Raw genomic sequence first — 23,953 nt, forward strand, 5'->3', positions numbered from 1 at the left:
CCCGCACCTTTCATAACACCACTTACAACTGGCAGGATTTATGCAATCACTTTGCAGTTCCAACTACGGTCACTAGCAACTGACACATGACCCAATACTGATGTTAAAGGGAGTGCTTTCTCAGAATAGCAAGTACTGTCACAGAAGTGTGCAGGTCCCACGAGTTCTATAACAAAATCGAGGGCCTCTGTTTCTTGTATGAGATGCAGAAGCCTAATCCCTATAGTCCACTGATGTGAATTGCTATCTACACAATAAGAGCTACTCATCTGCACTCAAAATCACCTAGAGCTCTATTTTTTACGGATTTTTTCTTGTTCTGAACAAGATCAGTGGCTGGATCTAAGGGACATAACTAGAGGCCATTCTAAAAGTAGAAAACCGTCAGGTAACTTGAACTAACACCTTGAGGAGTGAGGCGGAAGAGGAAAGCAGAAGGTGGATGAGTCTATGCTTTGTGATAGCTCTGTTACTCCTGATTTTATCAACACTCTAGCTGGAAGCCACGTTTTATTATTATTTTTAGATATTGACTTGGCTGCAGCAGGTCTTAGTTGTGGCATGTGGGATCTAGTTCCCTGACCAGGATTCAAACCCAGGCCCCTGCATTGGGAGTGCAGTCTTAGCCACAGGACCACTAGGGAAGTCCTGTGAAGTTTTATTATTTAACAAAGAATCATTTCTTTTCTTGAAAAGAGTGATTAACAAAGAATCATTTCTTTTCTTGAAAGAGTGAGAATGAATGTCATCATCTCACATCTACTTGAAAAAACTTCTTTCCCAGACCTGAATCCACCTAAATGTTCCCTGGGGACTTCAAAAAGCAACGCTGCCCAAACCAAGCTTATCACCTTTCACGCAAACCTATTTGTCCTCATTTGTATTCTAATCTGGACAACAGCAGCTCCGTCTACCCAATCAAAACTCTGGAGACATCCCAGACTCTACACTTGGTGGGTCCTCTGACTTCCAGTGTGAGTCACTCAGTCCTGTCCGGCTCTTTGCGACCCCATGGACTGTGGCCCACCAGGATCCTCTGTCCATGGAATTCTCCAGGCAAGCATACTCAAGTGGGGAGCCATTCCCTTCTCCAGGAGATCTTCCCAACCCAGGGACTGAACGCAGGTTTCCTGCATTGCAGGTAGATTCTTAACCATGTGAGCCACCAGGGAAGACCTCCACGTGAGGCAGATACTGCAGTTCCAACATGTACTTAGAAGCAAAGGCTCCTACCGCTGACACTCACTGCCCTCCAGCCCGGCGACACGGGCCACCTGGTGATTCCAGCATCACACAGCGAACTGTAACTACCCAGGCTGTCTTCTTCCACTGCTAGCGCTCCTTAGTGTAGAGTTCGTCCCCTGCACCCAGGCGGTGTCTGCTCAATGCAAGTCTGCTGAAGTCAGAATGAAGTCTGGAGTCAATGAGAAACTAAAGACACAGCAGGACTTCCACAAATACTGTTTGGATGGGCCCCCAGAAGGCAGCTGCAGCAGAAGTCTGAGGTACAGGGGCAGTGAGTGGCTAGTGAGAGGGCAAGGAGACTAAGGCAGGCTCCGGGTGAGTGGGGCCGGGAGGGGGCGGGGCGAGGGTCAATGAGGACAAAATGCAGTGTCAGCTGTTTAAGGCCTTATGCAAACTTGTTTTTTCAAGTCAAGAGAAAACAGGGAAAAGTTCAAGAAGTCAAAGGTGTTGAAGCACACACTGTACAACTACACACGTTCATCCAGATCCAAACCAGACAAGCAGCAGACACTCTTCCAACTCAGCATTCTCTCCTAAGTCACTTTACAAGTCTAATTTTGATACCAGTTGGGAAGTGACTTCACAGATGAGGAAGGGAAGATAAGCCAGGCTAGAACACAATAGTTGTGTGATTCCTTTCAGGGTAGCCTAAGGAAAAGAGCATGCCTGGGCTACAGCATCAGAGACCTAGGTCCAAATTCTACCTTAGCCATTGAATTAGCTATGTATTCTTAGCCAAGTGACCCAGCTTCTTTACATCTTCGTTTTCTCTTCTTCAAAACGTGCACACCACTACCTATCTGGTACTTTCTGAGAGGATGTCTGGGCAAACAGTGCTACATGTATCACTGCAGAGTCTGCAACGGTCATGAACGGTCGCCTCTGGACACAGCAGTGGGGCCAGCGTGTGTGCGGGCTCAGTCTCCCAGTTGTGTCCGACTCACTGCGAGCCCCTAGAGTGTAGCCCACCAGGCTCCTCTGTCCACGGGATCTCCCAGCAAGAATACTGGAGTGGGTTGCCATTTCTTCCTCCAAAGGCTCTTCCCAATCCAGGAGACCCACATCTCCAGCATCTCCTGCATCTGCAGGAGGATTCTTTACTACTGAGCAAACTGGGAGGCCCCAGTGGAACCGGCAGGAGAAAGCAAAGGGGTTTTTACACTTTTTCTTAAATATAATTCTGTATTATCTGAATTACCTTAGACCACCATTCCTTTATTACTTGTTTTTAAAAGTAAATCTCAATCAGCTGTGCTTAACACTGTTCTGATGTGTACATATTTTAAATGAACAAGCAGAAACCTCTATACAGCAATGTAAAAGGTAATTTAAAAAATGTCTAGGACGCTTTCTCTATTCACTGAGCCACTGGCTCACAGTGAACCTGTGGTGTGGGGACATTGGGTTCTGCAGGGTTCCCTTAAGAGCCTCACAGACCAACCTCCCCACTGCACGAATAGCAATAATGGGAATTATATTACTTTTAATTTTCAGCACAAATAATTTCCTTCAAGGATTAAGAAAACTCAAATATTAAACCCACTGAAGTTTCACAAACACCCCTGAGAGTCTTACAGAAGGTGATGAAAAGCGAAAGGGCGAAGCTGTAGTCCAGAGACGCTCTGGGTAACCTGTCTTCCTGGTGGTGTCTTGGTGCTACAGGAAGCAGGCTCGGGCCTCGTGAGGCCTGGGAAGGGGTCAGAGTGCTTCTGGCTGGCTCTCCTTCCAGCTCCATTTCCCTGCTTCCGGAAAAACCTGCGAGTTCTCAAGGGGAAGGTGACCTGAAGCCAGACCCACCAGTCATCCAGCTCGCATACGCTCCCAGAGTCAGTGTGGATACTCCAGCGTCCTAGAAATTTCCTCCCTCGAAACCTTGGTTTCTATATACTCTGGAAAAGCAACAGTTACAAACTCATACCTTTCCAAAATTAGATCTTAGAACAAAAAGCCTGTGAAACCTAAATACTTCCTTTTACAAGTTTATGAGAAAAATCTCTAACTTTTGTCCAATTTCAATACTAGCCACAAAGTTTAAAAGGTTCATATGAGAAATATTTTCTTCTTCTATAACAAAGGTCAAAAGGGTGGCAACATGCCTAAGAGGACATGCTTCTACTACAAACGTCAGCGTGGGTACTCTTCAAGGAGAGGGTGTGCCCGGGAACACCGCCACATCACAGACACTTCGGGGACTCGGATTTCATTTAAGAAGTGATTTTACAGGATTATGACAAATGCGAAGTGATGTCACAATCTGACTCTGATCTAGAAAGTAAAAAATGTTCAAGTTCAGTACCAAACCTAAAAATGTCATCTCAGACAATATCAATTATGCAGACTAAAGAATAAATGTGAAGTCTCCACTAACTTGATGCTTTAGTTTAATAGCTAGTGGAACATTTTCATGTTTTCTTATACTGATTTTAAAAACACTGAGCCTTTTGCGTAAGACTGAGGTGTTCTAACATGAGACAAATATATGCCATTAAAACACCAGTTAATAAAAATCACCTGCATATGCTGACTCTTGTGATTCTCTTTGAAAATGCAGCAAAGCCAGCTTTTTGGGTGCGGAGGCACAAAGTCAAATGAGGCGTGTCCTTTAACGGAACACAGCATTTCTCTATACTCCCTAAAATGTTAAACATGTCAAGAGATTTTAACATCCTCATTTGAGGATAAAAAGAAATAAAACTTTAACATAGTGTACTTGCGCTATATAAAAAAAGGTTCAAAAATTCAAAATATGAGTTCTTGAAATGTGCGTTTTGGTTAGTTCTCTATGCATAAAGCCTAAACTAGCCATGTGGTTTTAAAATGCATGGAATTAATTCCCTCGTGGCCTGGCCGGTAAAGAATCTGCCTGCAGCGCAGAAGACCGGGGTTCAATCCCTGGGTCAGGAAAATCCCCTGAAGAAGGCAATGGCAACCCGCTCCAGTATTCTTGCCTGGGAAATCCCATGATAGAGGACCCTGGTGGGCTACAGCCCATGGGGTCGCAGAGAGTCAAACACAACTCAGTGACGATACACAGGATATTTTCCTACGTTTAAAAAAAAATCAATATATCTTTCTAGGGATTACAATAAACGTACAATCTGGTTGGTCCTACAGAGAATTATAACTGTTAGATTCCTTCATGTTAAAGCTTTACCTAAGAAGCTCTCCCAAATAAAACCACATATTTCCTGTTTTTAAAAGTTAACATTTACTTTCTTCAGATTTTGAGGTATGTGTTTAATGACAGATTTCATTGGCAGCCTGAGGCAGGCCTCCACATCCCAATACCACAATCTTTCCTATTAGCCTATTATCAACAGAGAGGCTAACGATGTTCCAGATTTGTTTTCATCTGCACTGTCCCGGTTATTTCCCCCAATCTCTCCAATGTAAAACTGACACACACTGGAGTTCACCACTGTTAGTGTGCACCTCTGCAAGTTCTAACAGAAGCAGTCACGGAGCCGCCACCACAGCAGGCGCACAGAGATCTCGAGCATCACTCTGGAGAGTTCCCGGTGCCGCCCTGCAGACGACTCCTCCTCCCAGCCCAGCCCCTGGCAACAGTGGGTCTGTCTATGTCCTGAAAGTCTTGCCTATAAATGGACTCATGCAGTGTGTACTGTCTGCAGGCTGGCTCCCTTCACTGATGCATCTGAGATCTGTCCATGTGGCTGCACGTGCCAATAATTCATCATTTCTTCCTGCTGAGTGGCATCCCTTTGCACAGGTGTTCCACAGCTTATTTAAGCTTGAGATAGTTATGAATAAAGTCACTAAAAACACGTGTGTACAGGTACTTGTGCAAACTTAAATTTTCATTTTCCAAAAAAAAAACTTTTTTTCATTTGCCTTGGGTAAACACCTACGACTGGGCTTGCTGGGTTGTATGTTCGTTCTATTGGAAACTATCAAACAATATGTGTGTGTTCATTTACAGATTCTTTATTCAATTCCACTGGCTTACATAATCCTTTTTTTAAAATACCATATAGTCTTTTATTTTTAAGTCTTTATTAAATTTGTTACAATACTGTTTCTGTTTTGGGGTTCTGGGCTCTTCGCTCCTTGACCAGGGATCAAACCTGCACCCCCTTCACTGGAAGGTGAAGTCTTAACCACTGGACCACCAGAGGAGTCCCCACATAGTCTGGATTATTGTACCTTTATCCTAAGTACCAGATATGCTAACTACTTTAAGGTTAACCTTTTCCTTCTTCACTGGCTATTCTTATGACTTGCAAAGCAACTCTTTGCATTTGTCTTGAGAGTTTTCTCAATGATTTCTTAAGAGCGCATTCTATAGTAAGAATAGTTATCTATATTACAAATTATTTCCCCTGTTTTTTCCCATTATAACTTTATTTTAAACATGTATGCACCATACCCATAAAGTAATCATATCTATCACCAATTTCTTATGATTCCTGTTTAGAAATGCCAAGATCTTACAAATATCCAACTCTAGAGGAGCTTAATTCTTCATATACAAATCCTGAATTCACCTGGAATTTACTGTGACATACGACACAGGCAGGGATCTATCATCCCTCCTTCTCAAAATATTTAATTACTCTGGTACAACTTACTTATAATTCTTCCTAGGATGCCTTCTGATAATGGAAGAATTTTAAATCATTAGGGCCTCTTCTTTTTTTCTGCATCACTTAAATCACCAGCATCAGTCCTTACACTAAAGGGCCACAAGCAGAAACTGATGTGAGTGTTCAGCAAGTATACGCCAGGCACTGTGCTAGGCAGTGAAATGTAGTAAGACCTTACAGGTTGGTCATGAATTTCCAGGAGACACGGCTTTGCTGCCCTTTGTGTCCTGGGTCTTGCCACAGTTCATCTCTGCTCATTCATTTACAGAGAAAATAATAAACATCTGGCTTATAAAGATGGCTCCACCTTATCCTCCATCTAGGATTCCCATTCTAGAATGCTTCCACGTCTCTCACTCTACCTCCAAAGTGCCCACCAGCCCAGCTAAAAGCCTGGACTCTAGACAACAAACAAGGGACGAAAGTAAGAGTTGCTGATTACAATTTCATGATTCTTCCCTCAATTCTTGTTGCTATCAGTGTGCTGGCCTCTGGGAAGTCCCTGTGTTACCTGTGAGCTGAAGGTTAGAAAAACAAATTTACTGATCTTTCTAAAATTTTATGTAAAATTAACTAATAAATAAGGATATGAATAAGACTCTGAAAATGATAACTGTAAACAAAATACATGAGCTTTACACCTAGCCGAGGACAGCCCATGTCAACATCCCACCAGCCTTTATCTGCTTGCTTTCTGGTGCTCTCTTGTGTTTGGGACAACTCAAGATTCATCTAAAGAAAGTGATCAGTAAGTAGTTCCCTAACTGGTATGAGATACAGATGGCTAAGGATTCTGAAGTTCACTTCTCCTACCTAAAACAATACAACTTGAGAAAGCCTCCTCACCACAGGAAAAGCTGCTCCCTTCACTCCAGAGAGCAGCTCAGAGAGGCAAAGGCTAGGAGATCACAGAACACAAGCCCTTTTCTAGTCTTGCCTCTGCTGACTGATGGTTTCACTACTGAAGCTAGATGGTAAATCCAAGAATTTATCAAGCTGTTTACTGACAACTTGATAATACAACTGTCCGAGGGACAGATGGCACTGTGCCCCACCCACAAACTCATGATTGAGGGAAAAATTCGGACTAATCTAAACCTCTGGGAATCTTCTGCTTCCAGGGAGAGAAGGATGGGCTACAGCAGACTGATGGCCCTGCACTAACAACTAGAAACAAAATGATAACTTGCAGAATCATGTTTTTGAAGCCTTGGAAACAAGAGGAATAGGTGAACTAAAATTCCAGATCGGAAAGAGCCCCTTCTAGAGCTGAGGCAGCAACTCAAACAAGAATCATATGACCTCCAGAGTTTCAATGGATCACAAAAGTTCCTGAGAAGATTAAGCCCAATCAACTTTTAATACACTATAAGAGTACCTTAGGTATAACATCCTTTATAAAACTCTGAAAAACAGGTAAGGTTAAGAAAATACAACTACTGTGATGCCCGAGTGTAAGCTTACAGTGAACTGATATTTAATGTCTGATGTATCAATCAACTGGTATCTGTATACATTAGTCTCTTAAGGATTTGTTGAATCAGTTTCTGCCCTCTAGAAACGACCACTGAGTACAAAACTGGGCTCCACACCCTGGAACACGGGGTCCCACCATCTGAGGGGCTTCCCTGCATCTACTGGGGCTCCCGATCCATGTTCTCTTACACTGTAACAAGAACCTCCAAATGTCGGTGTAGAGTTAATACACAAAACCTGTTACAACACAAAAATGAGTATGTGGGTTTTTTGTTTGGCTTTTTTTTTTAATCATGGGACTTCCCTGGCAGTCCAGTGGTTAAGAGTTCGCTTTCCAATGCAGGGGGCGCAGGTTTAATCCCTGCCAGCGAACTAAGATCCCACATGACTCAGGGCCAAAAAACCAAATCATAAAACAGAAGCACTATTGTAACAAATCCAATAAAGACTTTGAAAATGGTCCACATCAAAAAAATCTTAAAAAAAAATCATATCAAACATACCCAATAACCAACAAATTAAATCTATTTTAGCTTTCAAAAATACAACAGTGCTCCCTCAAATGACATGACATTCCTTTTGGAAGTAGCCCTTTCTAAAACTTTACCTCCAATTTTCCATTACCATCTTCCCAAGTCATAGCTAGGAAACTGAAAACTCAGTAAGGAAAATGAGAACTCTTTAAGAGTTACGCACAAAAACCAAGGCCACGATTCTGCACCTGTATTTTAAGCCCCAAGGTTTACTGCAGTCATGCTTGTGCTCATCCTTTCTCTCAAAAAGTTGTGGGCCCGCTTTTTATGCGGCTCCAAGGTCAGATTTTAAAAAGGGCTTCATGATGGTTCATAAAACACCTCGGAAACTGCACCTCTGCATTTCTCCCAAAGAAGCACCACAGCTCTCATCAGACTCGTGGTGAGTCTAGGACTCATTAAATATCCAAACAGAAGGCGAGAAAAAGGAGGTATGATGTGACCAGAGAGATCAGCAAGAGTCAGGGAGGGCAGCCACAACTCAACTTTGTAAAGAAGTTTAGAAGACAGTAAATTTTCATTCCTTCATCTCTGCAATGTTTATTCAACAAACAGGAAGAGCTCGTTGTGTTTACCAGGAGATGAGGATGGAACATAGATAGACAAGATGGAAACAAACAGTTTCCTCTCTCCACGACCTCACTACTGAGCACGCAGGACAAGCTCGCCATCTGGAGTGATTATGCTTGGCATCATGCCACCCAATTCCGAAGGGAAAAGGCCAACAGGACGCATGTCCTCTGCATCTCATCACCTTTTTTTTTTAAAGCCATTTAAAAGCCTTTGTTTTTATCCAACAAACCAGAGTGCCTACTCTGTGCCCGGCTGCACCTCAGGCACCAGGGGGACTGGGGGTGTATTTGTGAGGAGGATCTAACTTCACAGTCTTATTTTCCTACTCATCAGATGTTGCCACAGATGCTGGGGACCCACAATTTTTCCTTAGGTTTCAGGGTTTAAAAGAATTCTGAATTAGGGGACTTTCCTGGTGGTCCAGCAGCTGAGAATCTGCTTTCCAATGCAGCAGAGGCAGGTTTGATCCCTGGTTGGGGAACTAAGATCCCACATGCCACAACTAAGACCTGATGCAGCCAGATAAATAAATATTTAAAAATAACATTAATAATTCTGAATTAAAAGTTCTAAAATATTAAATTAGGCAGTGCCTTATACTGGGTTTAATTTTAACTTAATCACTGTCAGGCTAATAAATCAATTAAAACACTTAAGATATACCAATGACTTCCAGACACACAGCAGATTATACAGAAAAAGGGATACACAGAATGGTGGGACTAAGAAATGAAAACTGGTGAAGGACACGAACTGGCATCATGGCTGTATCGAAGCATCAGCTCCACAGGGTCTCTGCTGATGAACCTGGCCTAGCTCCAGGCGCCCTGTGCCACGAGTGAGCCACCTTTCTCTACCAAAGCCAATGCTACCATGCGGATCTGACTGAAAGAAGTCACAGCCCTTGAAAGGAGTCAGTCAGCTGTGTGTTAAGGTGACAGTGGAAGCCTGTCCCGACGGCCGCCCTGGGGGTCACAACAGCTCCAGGACCCGCTGGGCAGGGTCTCCCCAGGAAGTGGGGGCCTGTCACTGATGAGTCCCGCCAGGCCCGCCTCAGGAGACACGCAGGAGAGGGGTGGAGCCCAGAGCCCTGGGAGAAGCACACACACATCCCGCACAGTCTTAAACACAGTCACTCTGGGGGGCATCTGGAGCTCTGAGTCTGTCCAACAGTGTGCATTCTGACTGAAAAGGTTCCGAATTTCCTGTGTCACTGAGATTATTCTGATTCTTTGTTCTGCAAACTAGTCTTTAACAGGTGCATATTTCTCTCCACAAATAAAAGGCTTAAAAAACAACCAAGTCTGACATTTCCAACACCCCAAAGGTTCCTATGTCACACCTGAAGTGAAGATAAGCGGTGAAGACAAGTGGCTTCAGTTTTCATATGTGTTAGTGTTTTGGATATTTTGAACGACTCTTCTGAAGTTGCAAGAAACTAAGCAGTTATCAAGTAAATACCAGGACCTTCAGTGTTTTCTTTTAAAAAAAAAACCTAACCTCACACACACACACACACACACACACACACACACACACACACACACCCCCTTCTTCAGAAGTCAACCTACTCCCTCAACACACACCTAACATTCTGAAAGTTACTCACAGCTACAAACAAGAGCGAGAAAGCACATGCACACAGGCCTGCCCTTCCTCCCAGTTTCCCCAGGCAGCCAGCATTTCAGAAATTCCGCCAGGACACATTCCCAGAGGAGAGAGCACCCCAGGTAGGAAAAGGAGGCCACTGCAGCGCCAGGCGTCAGGTTTCTCTCCAGAGGTGGCTGTGCAGAGACACAGCTGATGGCTGAAGGCTGACTCCCCAGGGTCTCCATTCACCTAATCGCTACAACAACCCTAGGGCAGGAACTACTCCGACCCCCAGAGCACAGAGGGCAGTGAGTGAGAGCGGAGCAGTGGGAAGGAGAGGCCTGAGAGCAGGCCTGGAGCAGGAGGCGGGTGACTGGCGGGCCAGGCGGCTGAGCAATGACAGGGAAAACTGGGAGGGAAAGTCAGGAAAGAAATGGGGGAACCAACCTCAAAGGCCAGGCCAGCCACGGTGAGGGTGCCAGTTTTGACTAAGTGAAATGGCAAGCCTTTAAGATGTTCCAAGCGAAGGAGTGACGTAACAGATTCCTGTTTTCAAAGGCACTGAAGCAGCACTGTGTTCCTCCAGGGCGTTGGGTGCCCGAGACAGCGGCCTCAGGCTGCAGACCCAAGAGAGCCCCTCCCTACAGCTAGCTCTCCCTAGAGCTGCGGACAACCCCGGCTCTTGGGCCCTCGCCCCAGCCCCAGCGGCTGCCTCTCCCCGGAACTGTCAGGGCCTGAGAAGGGCAGCAGCACGGGGAAAGGAGAGCTGCTGCTGGAATCCCTTCTCTCCCCCGCTTCCTCAGAGAGGGACACACACCCCAGCCCAAACCTGACCTCCTCGGACAACAGACACACACACAAACATAGGTGAACAAACTTCTGGTTTTTATTCGAACAGACCTGCAATTACCGGCTCTGCACACCTTTGTCCTTCTACAGGATTTTACAGGGAGTAAGAGGTGCACTAAGATCCACCTAAAACAAAATGAAACCCCTGTCTAGTTAACAGTCTGCAGAGCCCTGAGAAAATCGCAAAGGTACCGCACGTCTTCTGCACGAAGAAACTGATTCTGAGCGATGCAGTGAAGCAACCTTCTGACCACTGTGGAAAGGAAGCAGGCAGGACAGTCTCTGGGTTCCTCAGGACAAGGGGACCCTGATGAGTGTTTAGCTTCAAGTTCCAGGCAGTGGAGAAGCATCAGAAAACTTTTCAAAGGGACCTGAAATTGGTTTTCACTGAATGAGCACAGTGTGCCTAAAAATGGGGGGCGGGAGATGGAGGGGAGAAATTAAGCTCCATTATCAACATCAAAATGAATCCACAGTCTCACTTTTGAACCTAAACGTTAAAAAAATTTTTTTTTCCTTACTGATTCTCTAAAGAACATTAGAATACTGGGAATCTGTTTCTTCACTAGTGGCTGAAAACATTTGATTCTATGGATTCAAATCAGTGGTAGGCAAGGCTAGATGCTTATCGGAATCTCATGAAGCTTCTGGTGCGGGGGGGACCCTCACCCAACGACTATCAGAATCAGAATCTCTAGCAGGGTTGCCCAGGCAAGGTTTTTTTTTTTTTTCTTTCTCTTTTTTAAATCTCCCCCAGTGAAACTGGTGAGTGACGAGTTAAGAACCACCGGTTTAAATCTCACCATACCACTTGACAGTAAGTTATACTTTTCAAAACAGAGTCATCTGTTTCATATGATCTGACCTTATTACACAGTAAGAACCACGGCTAAAAAGGCAATAAGGAAAACATCAAAAACATGCAAATCATTTCTATCATGTTTCTCAAACCTTTCATTAAGAAATCAACAGTGGAGATAGCCTAAAAAACCCCACCTGCAGGGTACCCATAAGACTATACCAAACCTGACACTTCCTGCTCAAGAATCTTCCTTATAGACATTAAATTCAATAAGTTTATTTATAAAACCCAAAAGATTTTACTCAAGGCATTGCTTCCTCCTCAAATTAAAAAACATTCACATTTAAAGCCAAAGCACTATGAAGACAGAACTAATAAGTGCTTTTAAGAACAAATCAAGTGCTTTTACTTACAAAGGGCTCAGTTCAGTTCAGTCACTCAGTCGTGTCTAACTCTTTGCGACCCCATGAATCACAGCACGCCAGGGCTCCCTGTCCATCACCAACTCCCGGAGTTCACTCAGACTCACGTCCATCGAGTCCGTGATGCCATCCAGCCATCTCATCCTCGGTCGTCCCCTTCTCCTCCTGCCCCCAATCCCTCCCAGCATCAGAGTCTTTTCCAATGAGTCAACTCTTTGCATGAGGTGGCCAAAGTATTGGAGTTTCAGCTTTAGCATCATTCCTTCCAAAGAAAGCCCAGGGCTGATCTCCTTCAGAATGGACTGGTTGGATCTCCTTGCAGTCCAAGGGACTCTCAAGAGTCTTCTCCAACACCACAGTTCAAAAGCAGCAATTCTTCGGCACTCAGCCTTCTTCACAGTCCAACTCTCACATCCATACATGACCACAGGAAAAACCATAGCCTTGACTAGACGGACCTTTGTTGGCAAAGTAATGTCTCTGCTTTTCAATATGCTATCTAGGTTGGTCATAACTTTCCTTCCAAGGAGTAAGCGTCTTTTAATTTCATGGCTGCAATCACCATCTGCAGTGATTTTGGAGCCCAAAAAGATAAAGTCTGACACGGTTTCCACTGTTTCCCCATCTATTTCCCATGAAGTGATGGGACTGGATGCCATGATCTTCGTTTTCTGAATGTTGAGCTTTAAGCCAACTTTTTCACTCTCCTCTTTCACGTTCATCAAGAGGCTTTTTAGTTCGTCTTCACTTTCTGCCATAAGGGTGGTGTCATCTGCATATCTGAGGTTATTGATATTTCTCCCGGCAATCTTGATTCCAGCTTGTGTTTCTTCCAGTCCAGCGTTTCTCATGATGTACTCTGCATAGAAGTTAAATAAGCTGGGTGACAATATACAGCCTTGATGTACTCCTTTTTCCTATTTGGAACCAGTCTGTTGTTCCATGTCCAGTTCTAACTGTTGCTTCCTGACCTGCATACAGGTTTCTCAAGAGGCAGGTCAGGTGGTCTGGTATTCCCATCTCTTTCAGAATTTTCCACAGTTTATTGTGATCCACACAGTCAAAGGGCTCATGCCAGATCAATTTTTAATTGTGATTTCTGAAATAATTTTCATTTCTCCTAGGCATGTGAAACTTCAGAAAGTTTAGGGAAGGATTTTCATTTTTTCTTTTGGTTTTATATGACAAGTGATGGCACTATACTTTGAAAAAGTACCTTTCAGAGCATGTGACCCTGTGTGTCACAGTGGGTTGTGGAAGGCGTGTGCCACATTTCTACAGATGTGTCTTTCACTTCTCGGCAGATGCTACCCGCGTGACTAGGCCTGAGCCCCCAAGTCCAGTGCAGCTCATGCTGGGCACACTCACACAAGTAGGTTCTACGTCTCCTTTTTAGAGTAAAACAAGGTGCTACTTTAAAAAGGACCAAACTTCCTTACCTACACACAGAAGAGGCATAAATCTTCCCTAAAACTCTGACACACGCCTGAAGTCTTCCAACCTACACTCACCAAGACCCTATGTCCAAATGACAAACAGGATAAGAATAAGTAATATAAAATTTAGCCAGATTCTGACTGGGAAGAAAAGGTTCAAGTCGAAAAATACTGAAACATTACAAAGGCATCTGTCTCTAATAAGTGACAACTGAGAAAAATGAAACTGTACACAGATGTGGTGCAGCCTGGCAAGGGCATTTAGCGAGTACACAAACAGCTTTTCTGTAACCAGTCTGAAATAAAAGCAAGGAATTCACGGTAGAAGCTATAGTGGCAGACTGATGGAAACCTATGAAAAAATCTCTCATCTGTTCACATCTTTCTGGATTATTCCAAAGTTCTGTCACAAAGTTTAGGTTAGGCTGCACTATCTGTATAGGAAGGAGAAATCCTTTAAAAAATGTCCGAGAGAATATTTAAATGTCTTATACATACAATGCTAGAATCACAGGTCTTTCGGTGGCTCCCATTCCCTAAGCCCTCTGACAGACTCTTTCATGGTTAAGAGCATGCAGAGATATTTTCTCACAGGACTAGAACAGACTGAGGAACGACCGCTGTAAGCACATTATACGTGGCCTCAGCTTAACTACAGCTCTGGGCTTAAATACGCCAAGATTTCCCGAATATTATACAAGATATAATTAGCATATAAATTAACAGTCAAGAATGTCTGAATTTATGTTTTACTGATCTACTTTTTGACAATAAAAGGTAATTCTTTTCAGGGAGACCAGACAGTCATTTCTAAATTCACACTGGATTTTGAGATGTTCTTCATATGCAGTAAGTCAGGACAAAGAAAAGAACAATGAAAAAGAACACAATTCTAAGATGTGTCCATAGACTTCGTCAGATGTTAAGGCATTACGGAGTCAGAAAAACCTAAGAACCACTTCTCCAAAATAAATGCGAGTACGTTATTTTCAACACTGTGAAGGTTAAATGCTCTGGCCTCCATGGATACAGGGTAATTTTTGGCTGATTATCTGGTTTTACAGTTGGTTTTATTTTTAAAAATACAATATAAAAATAATTTGGTAGCAATGAAAAAATGCAGTGTGTTTCTGCCGTGGCGACCTTCACTCACAGACCAAAATAAGGTATTATCATTAAAAATAAAGTAAAAACAACCCCTAACAACAGCTCAGGAACATCTACATTGAAATACTTGCCTTCCCTGATGGCTTAGGTGGTAAACGTCTGCCTGCAATGCAGGAGACCTGGGTTTGATCCCTGGGTTGGGAAGATTCCCCTAAGAGAAGGAAACGGCACCCCACTCCAGTATTCTTGCCTAGAAAACCCCATGGACTGTAGCCTACCAGGGTCCTCCGTCCACGGGGTTGCAAAGAGTTGGACACGACTCAGCGACTTCACTTTCACTTTAGGCAAAGAATACTAAGTATTTTTTAACTTTTTATTTTGAAATAATTATAGATTCACAAGAGTTGCTCCCCCCCACAAAGAAAAAAAAAAAGCACAGAGAGGTCCCATGTACTCTTCATCCAATTCTCCCCGCGGCAACAGCTTACTTAACTCTAGCACACCACCACAACTAGGACACTGACTGGTGTACTCCGAAGAGCTCATTCGGGTTTCCCTGCGCTACATCCACTCATCTGTGTGTAGCGTCCATGCAATTCCGTCCCAGGTATAGATTCATTTAACGACGTCAGACGCAGACGCGCTCTATCACCCAAGGCTCCTTCAGGCCATCCCTGTATAACTACATACTCAGCATCGTCTCCAGCCTGTGGCAACGGCAGGTCTGTCCTCCATCTCCATACTTTTAGTTCAAGAGTTATACAAATGGGAATTATGCGGCATGTAAGTTTCTGGGATTGGCATTTTTCACTCAGCGTAATTTTCTTAAGATCCATTCAGGCTGTTAAATGAATCGCTTGCTCCTTTTCACTGCTGCATAGCATTTCAGGGCGAGGATGCACCACAATTTCACCCACTGAAGGACCTGTGTGTGGCCTGTTTCCAGTTTGGGGCTATTACAAATAAAGTTCCTACGAACTACCACATACAGATTTTCATGTGAAAATAAACTCCCAGAGTGCAACTGCAGAGTTGTATGGGAAGTATATATTTAGTTTTATAAGAAACTGCCAAACTATTTTCCAGAGTGGTGTAATAGCGACTCCTCTCCAGCTCTTCTTTCTCATAACTGTTTTAGCTATTTTGGGTCCGTGGCCTTTCCACACAAGTTTTAGAATAATGTTGTCTATGTCGTCAAAAACCCTGCAGGGCTTGTGGCAGGAACTGGATTAAACGTATGGATCCATTGGGAAGAAGTGACATCTGTACTACCTGGTTTTCCAGTTCATGAATATGATTCATCTCTCCATTCATTTAAGACTTTTTAAATTTCCTTCATTAGCATTTTGCATTTTTCAGCATAAATTATTTTGTTATATGTGTTTTCTTAGATACATAAATTTTCTTTCATAGGACTGTAAATATATTAATTTCAGGCTCCAGATGTTTCTTAATATAGAGAAATGCAATTGGTTTTTGTGTGTTGATCTCGAATCCTGCGATCCTGCTGAATTCACTTATCGTTCCTAGCAATTTTTCTGTAAATATACATCTCGAGATTTTCAAGGCAGAAAATCATGTCATCTGCAGACTGAGGTGGTTTTATTTCTTTCTTTCCACTCTGTATGCCTTTTAGCACTGCACCCAGTAAGTGTGGTGAGTGAACATCCTTGTCTTGTTTCCAAACTTGGAAAGCATGAAGATGAAAGCATTCAGTCATTTATCATTAAGTATGTTAGCTGTAGATTTCTGAAGATGTTCTTTATCAAGTTGAGAATGTTCCCCTCTATTCCTAGTTTACTGACAGTAATATATTAATGTGGGACAAAACATAGATTTATAAAAAGACCTCTAGTTTTCTGCATACTCACATGCATGAGGACACTTCTTGTAACTCCATACATGAATAATCTCTATTAAATACTGAACTGCAAATTGTGGACAGTGTATTCAGATTTTCTGTTTACATCCCAAAAAGCTTATACACACTGACTTCTACGTCCAAACCTTTGCACTGTATTAACATGGTGCCACGTTTTACATAATTTAGCTTTCAATGATTTCTCCTGCATGTTAATTTAGCAAATAATAAGCTAATGAAAAGACCTAATATTTCATCCTTGAAACTGTTTGTCTATAAACTAGGAAGCATCTAATATAGGGGTTTTCAGTTCCAAAACTGTAACTTCCCTGGAAGCCTCTGAATCTCAAGTGAGATGATAAAGTTTTCGATATCAAATCTAGTTCATTTTAACTTGAAACTAAACTTAAAAAATGTAGTGAAGTAGAAAGATATAAACAATCTTAGGCTTTTACATCTGAAAAGTTCTGTGCATGATCTAAGAAACAGTTTTTTCATTTTAGAGTTTCTATATTTGAAGAAACCTATAAAGTATAGTTTTGCTTTTTAAAGCAGAGTAAAGTCATCTCCTGGTGGCTCAGTGGTAAAGAACCCCCCTGCCAATGCAGGAGAAGCAGGTTCGATCCCTGGGTCAGGAAGATCCCCTGGAGGAGGAAATGTCAGCTCACTCCAGTATTCTTGACTGAATAATCCCATTTTTTTCCTTTTCCCTTCTAATTCAGCAAAGTCAACTTAGTTCACATTCTTGAAAGCCAACAGAGGCAACTGCAATCAACAGCTCCCTGAGTATGATCCAGCTCTCTTCCTCCCCACAAGTCTCTAGACATGACAGCAAAGGAAGACGGCACACGGGATCAGACTAAAAGAGGACCCAGCTGACAGAAGCATCTGTGCTGGTCCTTTCCAGAAGACAGTCTGGAAATAGGAAAGACTTGCACTTCAGACAATCACTACAAGAATGAATCCACAAAAGAAAATTCAAAAAAGAATGAATCCAGTTCTCTCACTCTGTAACTCACTGAGCATGAACAGGCAGGTATTTGTTCCAGGTGGGGGTACTGGCTGTGGGCACAGAGGCAGAGGTGTACTGACAGTCTGTCAAATACTAAGGCCAGATACCAGGCCACCCTCTGCTCCTCCCCCACATCAACTGGAGGTTACTCAGACATTGTATCTGCAGACTACCAGAGAATCTCCAAAAAAAAATAAAGAAGTTAAGCACACAACTAACAGTCCCCAAGCACCAAGCACACATGAGCAACAGCAGACAAGAACCAAGTGCACCAAGCAGAACACCCAAGAAAACCACTGAGTACAGCATTTCCAGAAGCGAAACTATGCACCACAGATCACACGAAGAGCACAGCCCAACAACGAAAACAAAAGTAACCTCACGTGAGACTCTGCCCCCGCAGCATCTGACGCAGAAGATGACAGGAGAGTATCTCTAAAGTTGGAAAGAAAACGATTCTCACTATGCACTTCTATACCCAGTCAGAGTACCATTCAAATGCGATGATACTTTCAGACAAAGACTTGGAAAACGTTTCACAAATCTTCTCTAAAGAATTAAAAACAAAACAAAAGTAATCTAAGATAGAAAGGAGACACATCATGGTAAACCAAAAAATTCGTAAAATTAAGTTCAAAATTAAAAATTTTTTATAAAATAAATAAAAGCAAATAAAGGAAAGTGAAAGCAAACTATAGTTTTCTGTATGGTAGAGGGAATGATACAAATATTAACTCTAGACATTACAAGTAGACACTAATACAGAGAAACAGACTGCACATCTCGCAAACCACTAAAGGAGGAGCAAAGAGAACTTCAATACTCCAACAAAACACGACAAAAGGTGATAACAAAATAATAAGGCAGATGAAAAATACAAAATAGTACAAATAAGTCTAAATATTCCAGTAAAAAACAAATGTGAATGGACTAAATTCACCTATTAAAAGTCTTATGAATTATGGACACCTAATAAAGCTACATATTGTTTAAGATAAACCTGAAACAAAATGACAAATGGGATTTAAAGCAATAAGCAAATAAGCACAGTTTCATATCGCTAAAAGTGACAATCCATCATGTAAAATAAATTGTATAGACTTTTATATACCTAACACAGCATGAAAATAACATGTACAAGCAAAAACTGATTAAAATACAAAACTGACAGATTTGAGTAGGGGACTGGCATAATTCTCTCAAAAAATAACAGATAAGAATAAAAACATGGAACAAAATACATAATTAACAATCTTAATTATGTATAAAAACTCTATATGTACCAAAAATACAAATATTTTTAAACATAGGGAAGCGTAACCAAAAATTACTATGTACTAAACCACACGGAAAATCTAAAAATAGTTCCCAAAGCAGAAACCAATCAGGCATATTTGACTGTAATATACTAAAATTAGAAGTTAAAACCAAATAGCTAAAAGGAAAAATAAATGTATCCATTTTGAATTTTTAAAAAACAAAAAATCTCAACAAGAAACAAAGCAGTAAAGTTTAGCGATGAATAACAATGACTGCAGAGTGAAATTCCTGGGATGTTACCACAGACTGTGGGAGAAGACAACACAGTCTTAGATGTATTCATTAGAAATCAGGATAATAAAGGAAAAAAGCTTTCAAGACACTAAAAAAGAAATCAGAAGGGAAATTCAAAGCTCCTAGAAAGAACAAAAAGTGAAAGAAAAAGTAATGATACAGAAGAAAAAAAGTACAGTTAAATAAAATCAAATTTCAATCTTTGAATATAATAAAATACAATTTCTGAATTTTCAATGCTGAGGATCAGTGTACTCTTAAAAAACTTAATTATAAAATTGAACCAAAGTTGCTTTACTTAACAATATCTGATAATTAAGTGATAGATTCTAATCTTTATCCCCAACTAATTTTGCTAAATATCTGTGAAAAATCAGTGATTGATTTTGGCATAATAAACTAATATTACATTAACAGAAATGTGACTTTCCATTTGTTTTTCAAAGCAATTCTACAGTAATTTCAACCACACAATTACACAAAATGCATGGAAATTAATACAAATAATGAAAATGAACTCTACTCAATTCCACTTTACCAACATAAGTTAACCATTTATCAGACTGGTGATTATCTTTTCAGACAATTTTCTTTTCATTTTTAAAAACTTATGTAAAGTTCCATGATGCAGTATTTAAGAGGAGGGGAAAAAACATCACAATGAACACTTGTGCATTCACTGCCCAAAGCATCACCAATACAGCTGAAACCCTGCAGACAGGCCTGCACCTCAGAAGTTAACTACCTTGATCTCTCACGTTCTTCATACTTCACTGCATGTACTGCAGCCCTAAACAATGTTTCATACTGCTTTGTATGTTTTAAACTTTTGTATAAATGTTCTAATACTGTATGTTCTCTTTATTCATTTTGTCACTTAAACAAGTTTGTGAAACTCCAGCCATGTTGACATAATTCCTTAAATTTCACTAAGCTATAGTTTCACCGTATGAATAATGAACAATTTATTCTCCTGCTGATGAACAGTCAATACTGCTAACAACATTTTTTGAAAATCTCCAGCATATATGAGAGCTTCTCTACGGTGTACACACAGGAAGCAGAGCCACTGGGTCTCAGGATGCCTACTTAACTTTACTAGCTATTGACAAACTGCCGTCTACAAAGTACAAGAGTTCTTCACGTTGTATAGTCTTATCCACACTTGGTTTTGTCTGCCTTTAGCTTTGCTCAACGGAGAAGGCAATGGCACCCCACTCCAGTACTCTTTCCTGGAAAATCCCATGGACGGAGGAGCCTGGTAGGCTGCAGTCCATGAGGTCACTAAGAGTCGGACACGACTGAGCAACTTCACTTTCACGTTTCACTTTCCTGCATTGGAGAAGGAAATGGCAACCCACTCCAGTGTTCTTGCCTGGAGAATCCCAGGGACGGGGGAGCTTGGTGGGCTGCCGTCTATGGGGTCGCACAGAGTCGGACACGACTGAAGTGACTTAGCAGCAGCAGCAGCAGCAGCTTTGCTCAATATGAAAAGTAAGAAACAGGGCCTTACTGCAGTTTTAATTTGCCTTTCCTTGATTATTAGTGAGGCTAAATATCCTTTTCACGTTGACACATTGATATTTCCTCATCTGCATATTCTTGCCTCCATTTTCAGATTAGTCTCCACTAATCAAAAGATGTCTGCCTCAAATATTCTAATGAAAGACTTCAGTGAAGCCTGGTTATCTGTAGTGGGTAGAAACCACATAGTCTAACATGAAAAACAGTGCCTTGGTGTACAGAGTATTCAGCATAAGATCAGCACTCTTCAGTGCTTACCTTTAACCTTCTATAACCTGTATTTTAAACGATCAGAATGCAAATGAGAGGCTCATTATCTATGAAGTTTGATATCATATGCATGTAATATTAGGATTATTTTTCTAAGATTAAACCTAAAATTTTAAAAGCTGACCACATCTTCAGATTAACAAATCCTTAAAAACTGAAAATAAATTCCTAAATGACCTCCACAACAAATATGATTCCAAGGGGACAAAACTGACACAAGCTGAAAAGCAATAAACACTTCCGTCACAACGGAGAAACTCATGACAAGTAAGAGCGTGAGGAAGTGTTAGAGTGAAGGGAGCAGCCGGTGGAATGCCAAGAGCTACCACTACTTTACCACACAGCAAGCACTCTGTTATCAACTTTCTATCTTATACAAGAAGATAGACAGTAACCACCACAAGGGTCACTGTGAAAAGTAAACAACATAACATTCAATACCCGTATCTGATCTAATTCTATTCTTTGGATGATGAATGAAGCAGAGAGGTCAAGTACACTGTTCAAGGTCACAATAAATGATCCCAATGCCAGAATTCTTCACGCCATACACTGTAATATTCACAGTACCTTTCTAATATGGGTCTCATGACTGTTTAAATGTATTCACAGGAAGGAAATAACTAGAAGTATCTAAGAACGATAGGAAAAGCACTCAGACCCTAAAAATACAAACAAAACAGGCCAATGAGAGGTTCTCTTAAAAGGTAACTTACTCTTTTTCTTTTGTGCTAACAAATATACTTTAGACATTAGCTATCTATAAGGTAAAATAAACTCAGACAGCTTTAGGGAAACACAGCAGTCATGAAACCCAACCTGTTTACTAAGATCCATTTAACAGAAATTCTCTTAGAAATTATTTTCACATAAACAACAACCGATTTGACCAACTACACTTCAGCCAGTAGAATTCAAGACAGCAAATACTGAAAGGTACCCACCTACTGCGGGTGCATCATACTCGTCACCAAGCAGAATTTCTGGGGCAGAATATGCAAGAGATCCACAGCTTGTGGTGAGCTTCTTCCCTGGTTGAAATTTGTTGCTGAAACCAAAGTCTGTCAGCTTTACAAGACCTTGTTTTTCAAAGAAGACCACATTCTCGGGTTTTAAGTCTCTGTGCACCACATGGAGTTTATGGCAATAAGATATGGCGTGAACTATCTGAGCAAAGTACTTCTTGGCCAAGTCTTCATTAAGTCCCTCCTCATGCTTCATTATGTAGTCGAACATGTCTCCTCCATCCCCAAGTTCCAGGATAAGGTAGAGCTTGGTCTGGGTGTCAATCACTTCATAGAGGCGCACGATGTTGGGGTGCTGCACTAGCTTCATGCATCTCACCTCTTGGAAAAGATGGCCAGTGGCCAGTGTGTCCAATTTTGTCTTGTCAATAACTTTGACTGCCACTTTTTCACCTGTAAAGACATGCCTGGCAAGTTTAACCACTGCAAAATGACCTCGACCCAAGGTTTTATCCAGATCATATAATCCAGCAATCTTCCCATCATACCCTCGCTTGAATCCTGCCATGCTGGGCCAATGTGAGAAAAAATATTTAGACTGTTTAAAATGGATCTTCTCATATATCTGGTGAAAATAAGGAATTCATTTTCAATATCGTCATGGACATCTACAAAATAAGAGAAATAAAATTAAGTTTTCTGTGACTTATCCTTTTATAGCTTCACTTTTTGAAAATTTTGTTTTATAAGAAGCTTGAAATACATATATTGAGACATAAAATGAGTCAGGGGCATTTATAATTACCTATTTACAGATTTAGGGTTTACATTATAAAGCTTGATCATTTAAATGGCATTTTGCAAACTGATACAAAGTTACTCTGTTGAAACAATTTTTGGGTGATGTCACAAGAAAACTGGCAAGTTTGATAAGCTTTTAAAAAGTGTTTAAAGAAGAATATTTTCCAAAAGTAATTTCAATTAGCATCTTAAAAAAGAAGTCTGGGACTGACTAAAAGGGGAAAACACAACAAATATACACTTGGACAGAAACCAACAACTTCTTCCTGCTCTTCCAAAATGAGCACTATTTAATATAAAATCCCTTCAGTAAAGACTTCTGACTCTCCCGGAAGAGTCTAGTTTAGTCTTCTGGGGTATTTTCATCTACCTCCCTCTCCTGTATCTCCAAAGCACCTGAAACACCTCCATCCCACGTGGTCTTAATCTTACAGGCTTCAGTACACACCATCTTTACCCTGAGACCTCAAGGTCCTTGAGGACTCTATGGGTCCATGTTTTATTTCTACCCTCTGCTAACGCCAAGAACAGTGTTTTATATAGAACAAGTAATCAACATGTTTTCAAATTTTGAAATGCAACTTTTTTCAAAATATTTACAAGTAAATTGTCTGCTCTTGCATCACTAGTACCTAGAACAGTATCTGGTACACATCAGGTGTTTTAATATTTGCTGACTGACGGGTACTTATTCTTTGTGCTGATACGTTATTCTTGTTTCTCTTATGGTTTTCCAACTCTCAAACAAAACCTACCACGATGTGCATACATTTCAAGAACACACAAGCATGCGTTTAAACTATGTGCATGTTAAAGATTATTTGGCTTTAAAAACCTCATTTTATATGCGAGTTTAAAGTTCTTAACCTTTACAGTATAAACCTTAAAATACAGAAATAGGTTCTTATAAATGACCCTGACTTAGAAAAAATTTTAAATGTTTATTATACAAATGAAGACATCATTTTAAATCTCACAGACTAAACTCCCACTATTAATTTTTTTTTTACAAAAGTTAAATAGAATACAAAATCCCAAGAAAAATACAGCCATCTCCTAAGACTAGATCTTTCCTATTAGTGCACATTAATCCGTGCAGTGAAGCCTTTTCTGGTGCTCCCATATGCAGTTTCACATTTTCAGTAACTTTTTATTAATAGTACTTAGAGCAGTTACCCTACTTAGATGAAAATATCCCAAAAACCTAAACTGTATGTACATAAAAGTTGTTTTTTTTTAAAGCACTAGCATTAAATACCTTTAAATCTCATTTTTGCTTAAAAGAACAGAAGAAAAGCTGACAGTTAACATTTACTGAAAACCCACTAT

At 41.1% G+C, this 23,953-nt stretch overlaps 1 protein-coding gene across 2 annotated transcripts in view; it reads right to left on the reverse strand.

The window, feature by feature from the left end:
• Window positions 1-23,953, reverse strand: part of SNRK (SNF related kinase) — a 68,601-nt gene that overhangs the window by 28,872 nt on the left and 15,776 nt on the right. For both annotated transcript variants that reach the window (XM_052640575.1, XM_052640571.1), the window contains one exon: window positions 21,803-22,491. In XM_052640575.1, coding sequence (XP_052496535.1) covers window positions 21,803-22,391 — 589 coding nt within the window. In that variant the 5' untranslated portion in view covers window positions 22,392-22,491. The remainder of the gene's footprint in view (window positions 1-21,802; window positions 22,492-23,953) is intronic.

This window comes from Budorcas taxicolor, chromosome 1 (genome assembly GCF_023091745.1).
Source record: "Budorcas taxicolor isolate Tak-1 chromosome 1, Takin1.1, whole genome shotgun sequence".
Lineage (NCBI taxonomy): Eukaryota > Metazoa > Chordata > Mammalia > Artiodactyla > Bovidae > Budorcas > Budorcas taxicolor.